Here is a 15,762-nt window from a genome sequence, read left to right as displayed (position 1 = left end):
GAGTGCCGGACCCCTTGATAGGGGCTGTTCGGTCTCTGTATGACCGGTGCCAGAGTTTGGTCCGCATTGCCGGCAGTAAGTCGGATACGTTTCCGGTGAGAGTTGGACTCCGTCAGGGCTGCCCTTTGTCACCGATTCTGTTCCTAACTTTTATGGACAGAATTTCTAGGCGCAGCCAGGGCATTGAGGGGGTCCGATTTGGCGACCTCAGAATCGGGTCTCTGCTTTTTGCAGATGATGTGGTTCTGTTAGCGTCGTCAGGCCGTGACCTTCAGCTCTCACTGGAGCGGTCCGCAGTCGAGTGTGAAGCGGCTGGGATGAGAATCAGCCTCCAAATCCGAGACTATGGTTCTCAGCCGGAAAAGGGTGGAATACTCTCTCCGGGTCGGGAATGAGATCCTTCCCCAAGTGGAGGAGTTCAAGTATCTCGGGGTCTTGTTCACAGTGAGGGACGAATGGAGGGGAGATTGACGGGCGGATCGGTGCGGCGTCTGCAGTGTTGCTCTGCACCGACCCGTCGTTGTGAAGAAGGAGCTGAGCCAGAAGGCGAAGCTCTCTACTTACTGGTCAATCTACGTTCCCATCCTCTCCTGTGGTCAGGAGCTGTGGGTAGAGACCGAAAGAACAAGATCGCGAATACAAGCGGCCGAAATGGGTTTCCTCCGCAGGGTGTCTGGGCCTCCCTTAGAGATAGGGTGAGAAGCTCAGTCATCCGGGAGGGGCTCGGAGTAGAACCGCTGCTCCTCCGCATTGAGAGGAGTCAGATGAGGTGGCTCGGGCATCTGGTTAGGATGCCCCCTGGGCGCCTCCCTGGGGAGGTGTTCCGGGCACGTCCCACTGGGAGGAGACCCCGGGGAAGACCCAGGACACGCTGGAGAGACTATGTCTCTCGGCTGGCCTGGGAACGCCTCGGGGTCCCCCCGGAAGAGCTGGAGGAAGTGGCCGGGTACAGGGATGTCTGGGTTTCTCTGCTCAAGCTGCTGCCCCCGCGACCCGACCCCCGGATAAGCGGCAGATGATGGATGATGGATGAGAAAGTAAAGTCACTCTGAAACATTCGGGTTTGGGACTCAAAGCACCCGACCCCCCACCTCTAAACGTGGAAATATGAAGTTATTTAGATGCCTGAGAGCACGAAGAAGCGGCTGCTCACACCTGTTCTTGCTGTTTGACATTAAACTGAAAGCAGTCTCACATCAACATGTTAAAAACAGCAGCAACTCGTGGTTGGAGATCAGTTATAGTTTAGCTCGGCCTGTAACGGGTTATTTAGTGGGCCTCAGCAGCTGCCTTGTTCAACCATGACTTTTACCAAATGTCACGGCAGCTGAATGTCAGAGGCAGTAATTCGGCTTTTTGTTGGACTGATGTGGGGACGGTGAAGGACAAACGGGTCTTAGTGAAGTTTATCATCCAGCAGCAGGAAAACAAGGTCAACAGCAGGAGAGAAAAGGCTCAATGTTTCTGGATTTTTGAGGAAATCCATATAGAAGCTTCACTGGTGGTCAAGAACATTTCTACCAACCTGTTGGAGGAAGTGCTCCCACCTGAGGAAGCAGAACCAGAACCAGGAAGAAACCTCTGGCAGAACCAGAACCAGGAAGAAACCTCTGGCAGAACCAGAACCAGGAAGAAACCTCTGGCAGAACCAGGAAGAAACCTCTGGCAGAACCAGGAAGAACCCTCTGGAAGAACCAGGAAGAAAGCTCTGGAAGAACCAGAACCAGGAAGAAACCTCTGGCAGAACCAGAACCAGGAAGAAACCTCTGGCAGAACCAGGAAGAAACCTCTGACAGAACCAGAACCAGGAAGAAACCTCTGGCAGAACCAGAACCAGGAAGAAACCTCTGGCAGAACCAGGAAGAAACCTCTGGCAGAACCAGACTCAGGAAGAAACCTCTGGCAGAACCAGAACCAGGAAGAAACCTCTGGCAGAACCAGAACCAGGAAGAAACCTCTGGCAGAACCAGAAAGAAACCTCTGGCAGAACCAGAACCAGGAAGAAACCTCTGGCAGAACCAGACTCAGGAAGAAACCTCTGGCAGAACCAGAACCAGGAAGAAACCTCTGGCAGAACCAGACTCAGGAAGAAACCTCTGGCAGAACCAGAACCAGGAAGAAACCTCTGGCAGAACCAGGAAGAAACCTCTGGCAGAACCAGAACCAGGAAGAAACCTCTGGCAGAACCAGACTCAGGAAGAAACCTCTGGCAGAACCAGGAAGAAACCTCTGGCAGAACCAGGAAGAAACCTCTGGCAGAACCAGACTCAGGAAGAAACCTCTGGCAGAACCAGACTCAGGAAGAAACCTCTGGCAGAACCAGAACCAGGAAGAAACCTCTGGCAGAACCAGACTCAGGAAGAAACCTCTGGCAGAACCAGGAAGAAACCTCTGGCAGAACCAGAACCAGGAAGAAACCTCTGGCAGAACCAGACTCAGGAAGAAACCTCTGGCAGAACCAGAACCAGGAAGAAACCTCTGGCAGAACCAGACTCAGGAAGAAACCTCTGGCAGAACCAGAACCAGGAAGAAACCTCTGGCAGAACCAGGAAGAAACCTCTGGCAGAACCAGAACCAGGAAGAAACCTCTGGCAGAACCAGACTCAGGAAGAAACCTCTGGCAGAACCAGGAAGAAACCTCTGGCAGAACCAGAACCAGGAAGAAACCTCTGGCAGAACCAGAACCAGGAAGAAACCTTTGGCAGAACCAGGAAGAAACCTCTGGCAGAACCAGGAAGAAACCTCTGGCAGAACCAGAACCAGGAAGAAACCTCTGGCAGAACCAGACCCAGGAAGAAACCTCTGGCAGAACCAGAACCAGGAAGAAACCTCTGGCAGAACCAGACCCAGGAAGGAACCTCTGGCAGAACCAGGAAGAAACCTCTGGCAGAACCAGAACCAGGAAGGGTGGCCATCCGCCTCGACCAGCTGGGGTTTGAGAAGACAGAAAAGAGGGAAAAGAGGAGGAAAAACACCATAACACCATTCAAAGGATACCTGCTGGAACAGGGAAACACAAGTTAAAAACCACAATAATGTCACATGATATAAAATCATCTGAGAAATTAAACAGGGGGAAAAAGAGAGCAAAGTGAGGAAAGGTGGGACAGATGAGGTCCCCCAGCAGGCTGGGCCTATAGCAGCAGAACTATGGGATGTTTCAGGGTTAGATTGTTCTCTGCTCCCCAGCCGGTTGGGGCAGCCGCCCCCCTCCCTTGGTGCTGGTTCTGCTGCTAAAAGGAACTGGATTAATGTCCCACCTCCCACTGAATGAAGGAATGACCAGCTTCACCTTCACGATTGGACACCATGTTAACAGATTTCCGGCTGGTTGAAAACACCTTTTCCAGTTTTCTCTGGTAAACACGGACCGGTGGGTGGTTCTGACCCGGTGGGTGGTTCTGACCACCTCTCTGCTGCTGTCTGGGTTAACTGAGCAGCTCAGCTTTGTTAGCAGTCCTCCGCTGCCCTCTCCTGGTGGCCATCCTCAGGTTGGACATGCTCTCTCTCCTCCTGCAGCAGCTCCATCACACACTTTACTGGGTTAACGTGACAAATTCAGCAGGTTTTAATTTGGAAACTTGGATATTTTTCTCATGGTAACGTGCTCTTTTCCACTCTCCTCCCTCCATCTATCATCCTCCCCTTCTCGCTCTTCTTCTCCTGTCCTCAGATATTTGGCCTGACAGTCAGGCTGCTGGGCAGAGGAGCCCACGGTGCCAAAGCCATCATGTCACACGCACTGCGCCCACCTGAGCGACCGGGCCGCAGTAATCACTGATGTGGTCAGAGGCAGCGCTGTGTGGCAGGTCTGGAGGATTCTGGGTCAGGCCTGGGAGGTCTGATGAAGATAAGGTGGGACACCGACTCTGGGCCTCTTCACCGCTCGCTGGTCAGCGCACCGTCGCGCCTGACCGCGTGTGAGGGGATCAGGTCTGATCTGAGCTGATTTTGTCGACTCCCGGTCCTCTCAGCGGCGTCTCCTGACAGGCCATCACGCCATAACCAGGACAAAGATCAGAAAAGGGGGGGCGGGGAGTCACTCTGAGCACCTCTGTGAGAAACTGAAGAGTTTCACACACGAGACTTGAATCAAACTGAGGTCGGCTGCAGACTCAAGCACTTCCCGACTCCAACCCTCCTTATTTTACACCCGAGTCCAGTTTGTTTTACATCTGTACCGACACGCTGCGCGCTCCGTCTCCTGCGTTCTGCATGCAGACGGCGTCGATGCGTCAGGGGTTCAATAAATGCTCAAAACACAATATTACAAACAGCTGTTTGCTGAATAAAGACGCAGCAGCAGAATGATGTTCTTACCGAGAGCACAGCTTCTCCCCCCCCAACCGAATGTCTAAACAGAGCTCTTCTGTTTTGTGTTCTGGCAGCTGGTCAGGCTGCACGTGCACGCCAGTGCACGGCAGTGCACGTGAGCTCTCACAGTGCAGTACAGAGCAATCAAACCTCCAGATTTTCCTCCACTGAGTAAAAAAAAAAAGATCCAGAGAGAAGAAAAGAGGGAAAGGAGTGAAAACCATCAAATATAAAATGATATAAAATCACTAAATATATACCGTAAATAAAAATATACAAATATTCCACATCAATTATAGAAAATAAAGATACATATCATTCATATGTCATAAATAAGCTTATTTTCAGATTTATGTAGTTTTCAGGGTCACAGCCACTTTTTTAAAAGGTTATATTGGAGTTTTACGGTCAGACAGTAAAAATAAATGAAGATAAAAATGTAGAAAATGTGTGAAAAAACAACATAAATAACCTCAGTTAAATATTCCTGATTTCAAGATCAAAATTTAATGTTTTCCAATCAAGATTTGAGCAAAAGGAAGAGAAAAATGGATGTGGAGCAGATCCTGGACTCACTGCACACCTGAAATAATCCCAAAAATGTTGTGTGCACGTGTGTGTGTGCACGTGTGTGTGTGCGTGCACGTGTGTCTCAGCCTGATGATAAAAGTCACACAAACCAGGAAAATAAGATTGTTATGTAGAACAACATCATAATGGATGGATGGATGGATGGATGGATGGATAGATAGATGGATAGATAGATGGATAGATGGATGGATGGATAGATGGATGGATAGATAGATAGATAGGTGGATGGATAGATGGATAGATAGATAGATAGATAGATAGATAGATAGATAGATAGATAGATAGATAGATAGATAGATAGATAGATAGATAGATAGATAGATAGATAGATAGATAGATAGATAGATAGATAGATAGATAGATAGATAGATAGATAGATAGATAGATAGATAGATAGATAGATAGATAGATAGATAGATAGATAGATAGATAGATAGATAGATAGATGGATAGATAGATGGATGGATGGATGGATGGATAGATGGATGGATGGATGGATGGATAGATGGATAGATAGATGGATAGATAGATAGATGGATGGATGGATGGATAGATGGATGGATAGATAGATAGATAGGTGGATGGATAGATGGATGGATGGATAGATAGATAGATAGATAGATAGATAGATAGATAGATAGATAGATAGATAGATAGATAGATAGATAGATAGATAGATAGATAGATAGATAGATAGATAGATAGATAGATAGATAGATAGATAGATAGATAGATAGATAGATAGATAGATAGATAGATAGATAGATAGATAGATAGATAGATAGATAGATAGATAGATAGATAGATAGATAGATAGATAGATAGATAGATAGATAGATAGATAGATAGATAGATAGATAGATAGATAGATAGATAGATAGATAGATAGATAGATAGATAGATAGATAGATAGATAGATGGATAGATAGATAGATAGATAGATGGATAGATAGATAGATAGATAGATGGATGGATGGATGGATAGATGGATGGATAGATAGATAGATAGATAGGTGGATGGATAGATGGATGGATGGATAGATAGATAGATAGATAGATAGATAGATAGATAGATGGATGTAAAATGCAAAGCAAGGACACCACAGTTGTGTGTGACTGAGATGTCCTGCAGACACGTCTTGTTACGGGTGTTAGGGATCAAGTAAGTGATTGATCTACATGTCAGGTGACTAAGTAGAGTTTCTGCCCACAGCTCAATTAGGAAGTGTGTGTGTGTGTGTGTGTGAGGCGGTAAAGGTAGAGAAGGGACATGAATAAGTTAACAGGAGAGGAGACACTGAGGTAGCCATGGCAACGCCACACAGCCATGTGTGAGGGTGAGTAGGACAGATGCTGGTTTGGTCTCACTCATGTCCTGGTTTTTAAAGTTACACCTGACCTGAGTGAACATCCTCTGAGTCAGATGGCCTGTTTCTCACCACCAACCCGCACATCCATGGATGTAAAACTCAGTTTTCATGAGGGCCGGAGCCATTCCCTCTGAGGTCTTTGTAAAGAAGCCAGAACACACCAGTGAAGCTGCACTGGATCTGCAGCACAGCTCCTATGTCCAGGAGCCGGAGGGAAGCTTCTGCTTCGCCCTCCAACTTTCAGACAACAGCCTTTAGGCTTCTTCACTGAAAAATAGCTTCCATTACGACCATGTTCCAGGCAGGAGAGGACGGGACGTTTCTGCTCATCTGTCTGGTTCTGATGGTAAATATCGCTGCCATTCCAGCACTGATTATACAAATAACTATTTTACACATTTATCTACAGTTTTGATCACTTTGTGAAGGTTTTCCAGCAGAGTATCTGAATTTTTAGGTGTAAAAACAGGCAGATGAAGGGGGACCAAAGCTTCACTTTTATTCATTTTTATTCACTTTTATTCATTTTTATTCACTTTGATTCACTTTGATAAATTTTTATTCATTTTTATTAATTTCTATTCATTTTTATTAATTTTTAATCACTTTTCTTCACTTTTCTTGAATATGAAGCTTCTGTTCTAGTGGTTCGTGTCGTTTTCAGAGATTCTTCTATTGATTTTATTGTTTTAATCAATGCTTTTATTGGTGTTTTCTTTTTTTATTTATTTCATACTGTATCTATTTAATTTATATTTCATTTTTGGTCAGTGGCTGCTGTTTTTAAAGTGCTTTATAAATACAGTCGGCTTGGCTTGGTTTAGTTTTGGTTATTTCTGGGTCCCCCAGCTTCCCCCCTCCAGTTAAAAACTATTTATCTACAGTTTTGATCACCTTGTGAAGTTTTTCCAGCAGAATATCTGAATTTTTCGGTGTAAAAACAGGCAGATGAAGTGTGACCAAAGCTTGCTGTATCACAGACATTAACAGACAGAAAAGGTGCAGCTGTTATTTCCAGCTGTGGTTAGTCTGTCCTCTGTTTGAGGACAGTTCTGCAGAGCTGCCCATCAGCTGAGGTCTCTACCACACCGACCTTTCTGCAGCCTTTCTGCAGCTCGGCCTGCATGCAAACACTTTCTATTTGTGGGCGGCAGATGCTGAGAGCTGAACCAAAGACACGACCAAACTGTTCCTACAGTCTGCGTCTTCTCAGGAAGAACTGATTTCATGAGGCTAACGGTGAACATGGTTGGACTCACCTGCTGTGAGAACTGCCTTCCAGAGAGATTCTGTTCAGTCAAACAGCTGAAAAAGGCCAAAAAAAGGAAATAATTCAGCATTTGGCAAATAAATCCTGTATAATTTCAGATCTACCGGTTCAGAGTTTCTCATATTTTACAGGTAACGTCTGCATTAGGCGTCACATGACCATCTGAGAAGGAGGAGGCTGAAATCCAGGTTCAACCCGTGCCTCGGTTAAGGTTCACATAACATTTTGCTCTGCTGTCAGACACATTTGGTTTAGAGCTAACATCGTGGAGTTCTTAAAAGTCAGTAAAAGACGACGTTACAAAGCTTAAAATCTCTACATTTGGAGACACAAAACATCCATCCAGCCAGTGAAAAGCGAGCTCTGCTGCAGCTGCTTGGGTGGAACAAACCAACTTGACCTTGGAGGCATGAATCATGCTAAGTGGAGCTTTATTTCTCTCCCTTTGGTTAAATGATGCTTCCTGAACTCATCATCTGAGCCCGTAAAACCAACAGAAAGGTGCTGTTTTCTAACTTGAAGGTGTCTGTGTTGTGAAGCAGAGCCGAGGCGCCGACTTTGACCACATCACAGAGAATCAGTCAACAGCGAAGTGCTGATGCTACCTGCAGTGAATTCCCCACGGCTGCCTGTTGTCTGCAGGCCTCCATCAGCTCTAACAAATGAGCCTCTCTGCTGCGCAGGTGGCTGCGCCTCCTCCACCTCCTCTCACTGCTGAGAAATGATCCTGGAAGGGTTAACCCCTCCCCCTCCAGCTCTCCTCCTCCTGCCCCTGACTTTACTCGCCTCCATCCACCAACCCAGCCCACTCCACCCATCCTCCATCTCCCCACATCCATTTGCAAATGATCTGGCTTGTCTGCATATTGTCACTTGCAGCCAGCCCGGCCATTCATCACCTGTCAGCGACTCCCAGCGCCCTCCACACTTAATTGTTCCCTCTCTGACCTGGAGAATAGAGAATGATGTTCCCTCTCCCTGAGAAGAGAGGGAGGAAGAAAGAAGAAGAAAGAATGAAAGAAAGAAAGAAAGAAAGAAATCTTTAACCCTATTTTCTGTTTTTAGGTCACAGCAGAGGAGGACAGTAAAGAAAGGAAAGGACACAAGGAGACAAGGACACAAGGAGACAAGGACACAAGGAGACAAGTCCAGGCCATATCTGCTGTAGTGAAATTTAATGTAAAGGCCTGAGAGTGTGAGCGTGCACGCACATTTGTGCACGTCTGCACACTCACACATGGAGGATTTATGGCCCTTGTCTACATACAATTTGCATCCAGGTCCAGCTTCACCCCCCCGCCTCCATCTGAATCCCCTCTTTCGATACTTCCCTGGGTTTCTCCATCACTGCTTTGTCTCGTGCACGCGCTCAGGCTTCGTGCACGTGCTCAGGCTTCGTGCACGTCAGTTTCTCCTTCATTTACACTGATTTTACTCCAGCATCGAGCAGCTGAGCCTGACTGAGCTGCCTTCATGCAGCAGAGCTTTGAGCAGGCAGCAGTTCTCCTGCAGGGACTTACATTCAGCCTGAAACAGCAACATTTAACCATCATCCATTCAAAATGCAGCTCGGCTACAAAATGCTGTTTCCAGTCTGAGCCTGAAGGACGGGGGTCTGCAGGACGGGGGTCTGCAGGACGGGGGTCTGCAGGAGGGTAAACCCTCTGACTGAAGAGACACTCTGAGACAGGAGTGGAAGTGGAAGTTGATCTTTTCTGTTGGTCGCTTTTTGTTAAGTTTCCACATTTCTTTAAGGAGTCTTCAGGAATAGTTCTCCAGGCTTCTTGAAGGACATCCCAAAGCTCTTCTTTGGATGTGGGCTGCCTTTTGTTCCGTTCTCTGTCAGATGATCCCACACTGCTTCAATAATGTTGAGGTCCGGGCTCTGGGGAGGATTCATCCCTCCATAAGACCTGTTGCCACTGATTTTCAGTCCACTTCTTGTGTCATTTGGCACAGCTCAGCCTTTTCTCCCTGTTTCCCTTCCTTAAGAACGGCTTCTTGACAGCCACCCTTCCATGGAGCCCATTTCTGATGAGGCTTGGGCCAACAGTAGATGGATCAGCTGAAGGTCCAGATGCATCTCTCAGGTCCTGTCAGGTCACAGCTGGATTTTTTCCTCTTTCTTAAGGACATCACTTTCAGATCCTGTTCATCTGCTGTAGATAGTTTTTTAGGCCTGACACTTCTTCTTTTGTCCTCCACTTGTCCAGTTTCCTCAAATGTTTTAAGGACACACTGCACACCATGCTGAGATATGCCAAGTTTTCAGCTAATAGCTCTTTGGGAATCACCTTGTTGCTGCAGAAATCCTATTTTCTGTCTGTCAAACTGTGTGGAAGAACTGATTTCATGAGGCTAACGGTGAACATGGTTGGACTCACCTGCTGTGAGAACTGCCTTCCAGAGAGATTCTGTTCAGTCAAACAGCTGAAAAAGAGCAAAAAAAGAAAATCATTCAGCAGGATTCCTTTCTGCTGCTAATGATGGTTAAAAGTCCAACTTAAAGTGCTTCATTCATGCTCAACAGGAGGAAATGCATTTCTTTTCAGATGGATTAAAAACGGGTTCAGTTCTTTAAAACGTGCTCATAACCACGCATGCAGCCTCTCACCTTTCAGCCAATCAGAACAGACGGAAACGCAGAGCGGCAGCATCTCTGGTAAAGAGTACAGATCATCATGAGTGCAGGTGCACCAGTGTTTAATGAAAGAAAATAAAGCTTTATTCCAGCTAAATAAAATCAGAAGCTAAAGCTAAACAGCACAAGTGGGCTTATTATTTATTCTTGCCTCAATAAAAAGATGTTTAGTTCAAATCAAATGAGTCGTTTGGCAGCTTGTTTCATTATAAATGACAGTTTTTTTCCCTTTTCCCCCCCGACCTGTGTGCCTGAATCTAAGCGGGAGAGGGAAGAGTTTATCTGCCTGTTATTAGCCGTCGGTTTAAGCTGAAAGACGTGAACCTCTGTGCCGTGGAAGTGGGAGTTTCTCCACTTTCATTGTGGAAATAAGTTGACTAAATTCCCTGTTTTCACAGGTTGTCGACCTCCGGTTCATTGATGGCTGCTCTCGTGCAGTTTGATGGAACATGTGCACAGAATTACTGTGAAACATTAAAAGATGCATGCCCTGCTCTGCGTGTTGTCCGTACATTACACAGCTTCCCCTCTTCTTCTGCTGCAGTCACTGCACAGGTGATTCTCGGCGGTCTTGTCTCTTGCACTTATGTCACTTTTACATTATTCGTCTCGTGTTTTTCATCAGTTTTACGTGTGTTGCACCCACTCAAACTGACAGCTGGTGCATCTGCATGTCCTGCATGAAGGGAAATGAGAACAAAAGCTGAGCTGAGCTGGTTCAAACCAGTGTTGGCTGAATGTAAAGCCTGGAGCTCGTCGTTCAACAAACTCTCGGGACGCCGTAAAGCCTCTCGCTCTGAAATCCACGGAAAAAATGTAAATATTTCAAAGTACTCCAGAGGGGGGAAAAACAGAGTAAAGTTTCACATATTTATTAGACGCTATGGTGACTATCACAGGAATGGACACTTCCAGCTGAGTGGCATGCAAACACAGTGCCGCCCCCCCTCAGTGAGACACCTGTGGACCTGGACATGAGCCGCTGACTCGGCATTAATACAGATGTTTCTTATTCATGCCAACCTTTAAACGGCTGGTCCCAGCTCTGCTCTCAGCACTGACACATGGACTACTAACAATAGTGGACATGCCTCACTCTCTGCCGCCCATCCCAGTGCCCATTATAATAATATATTCAAGGATTAAAGGGCTTTTATCTTTTTCTGCCATGAATTATAAATACTGCACTTCAAAATTTAATTGCTCCGAATTAAATGATTCAAGATAATGTTTCTTTTATAAATTCCTAATAGGGCCAGGGGGCAAAAGACCGGGGAAATACACTGAATAATCCCCCCCAACAAAAGGAGAAGGGGGAGGAGCGGTAGATGGTGACCTCGTCTCTGCAGGAGAACATGAGAGCTGAAAGATGAGGTTTAATCTTTCGGGTGAGATCTTGCTCCTCAGGAACACAATGGGCCCGTCCAGCACTGGTCAAAGCCAGGAAGCAGCTCCCTCCCTCTGGGACAGCTGAGAAAATGAACTCCTTAAACCTCCATCTCTAACTGTGGTGCACACAGACACAGCGTTACAGTTCATTAAGTTACAGAAAATACTGAAAGACGCGTTTCAGAAGGAGGACTCAGCGCTGGACAAAGTGCTCGCAGCTGACATGAAGATTAATGCACACCGCTGGAAGAGCAACGTGATGCTGGGGATAATCTAATGACTTCCCCCTCACACCTCTGTTAGCTAACAACAGGCAACGTCTCCATAAGGCTCAACATTAACACGAAGTGATCCCAGCTCACAAATCAACCAAAGCCCACCGACAGCAGCAGTGCGTTTCCATCTGTGGTGATGCACACATCAAATATGTCTCAACATAATCCCAAAAACACCGGATATTAGGAAGAAATGAAAGAAGGAGACACCAGCGACAATTTGGTGAGTCGTTGTAGGAGAGTAGCCAATCAGCAGGCTCTAAATTCACAGATAAATGTTTCATATTTGCTTTTAAATCAGTTTAAAATGAGGAAAATATTAAAATATAAGTTTATTCCTGATAAGTTTAGTCCAACACCGAAAGTAGCCAATCAGCAGGCTCTAAATTCACAGAAAAATGTTTCATATCTGCTTTTAAATCAGTTTAAAATGAGGAAAATATTAAAATATAAGTTTATTCCTGATAAGTTTAGTCCAACAGCGAAAGTAGCCAATCAGCAGGCTCTAAATTCACAGAAAACTGTTTCATATTTGCTTTTAAATCAGTTTAAAATATTAAAATATAAGTTTATTCCTGATAAGTTTAGTCCCAACAGTGAAGCACAGAAATAAAAGATGGACAAAGCTGAGCTACAGTGTGTAAGAAAAACAAAGATCTATGAGAAAAAAGGATTGAAACTTTGTTTCTATTAGCATCTAAGGGATTTGTTCTGTTTTTACTGCCTTAAGGAAGAGGATTTCTATCTGTTCGTGTGGCAGATAATCCATAAAACGGCACATAGAAGAAGAGAGCCGATCAGAAGAAGAAGAAAGTGGAGGAAGCAGCGGTTGTGGACGATGCTTTGTGAGAAGGTTTCATACATGTGAGAAATTAAGGATCGTGTTAATGATGCAAGAACAGACAAAAGAGTTCAAATGGACCTCACCAGAGAAGAGAAACACAAAGAGGAGCTTTTCAGATATAAACCAATGATGAACAGGGACACCTGTTACTTACTTTCTCCTAAAAAGGTCATTTAGGTCCAATTTAGGTACAAATTGCTGCAAAAACGAGGGCGGAGACATTCGAGAAGGTTGCCACCGCCAGCTTGACCACGAGAAAAAGTAATCGTGCTTCTGAGCATCTGTTGGCTGCAATAGATCCAATCGATCGATGTCTTAAATTCACATTTATCAGCCACATTTATGAGTTCTGGTTGGACACAGATCAGGTCTGGCTGTTACATACCTTTGGTCTTTCTCTCTGCTTCCATTCCCCACAGACAGGAAGTGATGTCACAGCAAGGCAGCGGCCAGGCGGCCCACAATCCTGCTTTTAGAGGCGTTAGTTAAGGAGTGGCGGGTCAAAGGTCGCAATCTGCCGAAGCACCTGGAAACAGAAACCTATAAAAGGAGCTCTGTGACACGTAGAGCATCTTAGAGCTAATTCACGCTCTGCAGCAGCCACAGTCAGCATGTTAAAGAGATATTTGGGGTTTTAAAGGAGTATTTACTGCCATTAAACAGCAGAACGCTCTCGATTTGGAGAGTCTGCCAAGCTAACAGCTACTCAGACCACAGATGAGAACATTTTTCCATCTAAACTCAAGCCTCAACATTTCATCACAGTTCAAGCAAACTCATTATTCTGGATTCTTACCCTGCAGCACAGTCACATGGGTTAGTGACATCATCGTATGGTGGCGGGCTGCGGGCTGCAGCCGTGTCGCTGCTGGGCATTTCTGCAGAGTTGGTGCTTTTTCCCGCTCTTCCTCTGCTGTCGCTGTTCTGGGATCAGTCTGGGTGTCCAGTGCTGCTTTGTGTGGACCTAAAATAACATTAGTCCAACTCTAATGTTCATAACCCCAGTTTAATCAGCCGTCCGCTGAGAGCAAAGCAGTGAAAATAAAATACTGAATGCATTTCAGGGTCAAAACACGGATTTATTATCAACGAAGTGACTCCAACACACCGCTGAATGTATCTGAAAATACTTTCATCTGTTTAATAAACTGGCCAAAAGCACAAGTTATTCCATGTTGCAGTTGTCAGATTTCAGCACAATTAGCAGATGGTGCATTCAGTGTCTGTCGGGAAGATCAGTTTCCACCACGTTTGACCATTTTAGGCCAAACAGAACAGGAAGTAGAGCCAGGCAGCGATGGTCGTAGGCACAGGTAATGGGAGAGCTGTCCTTGGAAGGTGGCGCTCCCATCCCAGCATGCAACAGTGCGCCAAACTTACCCTCACACCATGTTTTCTACCAGGATCCAGTGCAGGCGCCATGCTGATGGTGTTCAGATGACGGCGTGGTGCTGGTGATGCGTTTGTGATGTGGTTCTGGTGTGAATCCCTCCTGCATGTGAACACTGAACTGGGCTCAGACGGGCTGGATATTAAACAGTTTCAGTTAATCCTGATAAAGCGGCTCTCATTCACAGAAACTGGAACTGAGAATCAGCCCATTCACACCTTCCGCTCAGGTTTTCCTCGACCTCACAGGAAACATCACGGGGTCAAGGAAAGAGGGCTTCGGATACTTCGTCTGCTGCAGTTTACATGAAAATTATGTGTCATGTGACAGATAATGTAGAATATTATTTATCATCAAAGTCTGGAACAGAAGAAGAAGAGAGTGAAACACAGGACAGGAGGTGGCTGTGAGGGGCGGGGCTGAGGGGCGTGGCTGTGAGAGGCGGGGCTGTGAGGGGCGTGGCTGTGGTTGTGAGAGGCGTGGCTGAGGGGCGTGGCTGTAAGAGACGGCTGTGAGAGGCGTGGCTGTGGTTGTGAGGGGCGTGGCTGTGAGGGGCGTGGCTGTAAGAGACGGCTGTGAGGGGCGTGGCTGTGAGAAGCGTGGCTGTGAGAGGCGTGGCTGAGGGGCGTGGCTGTAAGAGACGGCTGTGAGGGGCGTGGCTGTGAGAGGCGGGGCTGTGAGGGGCGTGGCTGTGGTTGTGAGAGGCGTGGCTGAGGGGCGTGGCTGTAAGAGACGGCTGTGAGAGGCGTGGCTGTGAGGGGCGTGGCTGTGATTGTGAGGGGCGTGGCTGTAAGAGACGGCTGTGAAAGGCGTGGCTGTGAGGGGCGTGGCTGTGAGAGGCGTGGCTGAGGGGCGTGGCTGTAAGAGACGGCTGTGAGAGGCGTGGCTGTGAGGGGCGTGGCTGTGATTGTGAGGGGCGTGGCTGTAAGAGACGGCTGTGAGAGGCGTGGCTGTGAGGGGCGTGGCTGTGATTGTGAGGGGCGTGGCTGTAAGAGACGGCTGTGAGAGGCGTGGCTGTGAGAGGCGTGGCTGTGAGGGGCGTGGCTGTAAGAGACGGCTGTGAGAGGCGTGGCTGTGGTTGTGTGGTTGTGAGGGGCGTGGCCGGACGGCGTTGGGGCGTTAGAGAGTGAACGTCTCATCTTTGCTTCAGCTTACTGAAACAGGATCAACTATTGGACCAGACTCTCGGGAGTCGTCTGGTAGTCAAAGCGTTCTCAGACCGCCGCTCTGCTCTGATAAAATCCTGATTTCAGAACCACAGCCTCCTCTGACAGAATCACCGTTAAAGCAGCTGAAAGACGGCGTCTCACAGCACCTCCCACTGAGGTTGGAGGCAGCTGAACACATTAACCGGACTCTGCTCTACGGGGTCCGGTTAAACGGAGCGGTCCAGCTGTAACTGAGCTGCTGACTCATCAATTCGTCACTAAAGCCCACTTAAAAAGAAAGAGACGGAACTTTAACTGGGACAGTGTTTGTGGAGGACCTGCAACACATCTTTGGCTTTTTTTAAAATATTTCTTCCTTCTACCGTGGCGTAAAAACGTTAAACCTGCTGAAGGCTAAGGCCCGTTTCTCAGAGTCTGACAGACAATAAAAACCAGAAGACAGTCCTTGTTTTTCATACAAAGTGTCGTGTTGAACAGTTTAAAAAAAGTGTCCAAAAAGGAAGCGACAG

The 15,762-nt window shown here is 46.8% G+C and overlaps 1 protein-coding gene across 1 annotated transcript; it reads right to left on the bottom strand.

The window, feature by feature from the left end:
* Nucleotides 1–13,763: 13,763 nt before the first annotated feature.
* Nucleotides 13,764–15,242, bottom strand: LOC140270096 (uncharacterized). Its single transcript, XM_072365183.1, has 2 exons — nucleotides 14,727–15,242; nucleotides 13,764–14,657 (listed from the first exon to the last, which is right to left on the bottom strand). The coding sequence occupies exons 1-2, from the start codon at nucleotides 15,221–15,223 to the stop codon at nucleotides 14,438–14,440; spliced, it is 717 nt and encodes a 238-aa protein (XP_072221284.1). The 5' UTR covers nucleotides 15,224–15,242; the 3' UTR covers nucleotides 13,764–14,437.
* Between the last annotated feature and the right edge of the window lie 520 nt (nucleotides 15,243–15,762).

This window comes from Leuresthes tenuis, unplaced genomic scaffold (assembly GCF_036924035.1).
Source record: "Leuresthes tenuis unplaced genomic scaffold, fLeuTen1.0.hap1 SCAF_15, whole genome shotgun sequence".
Classification (NCBI taxonomy): Eukaryota; Metazoa; Chordata; class Actinopteri; order Atheriniformes; family Atherinopsidae; genus Leuresthes; species Leuresthes tenuis.
This window is presented reverse-complemented; position numbering and strand designations above follow the sequence as displayed.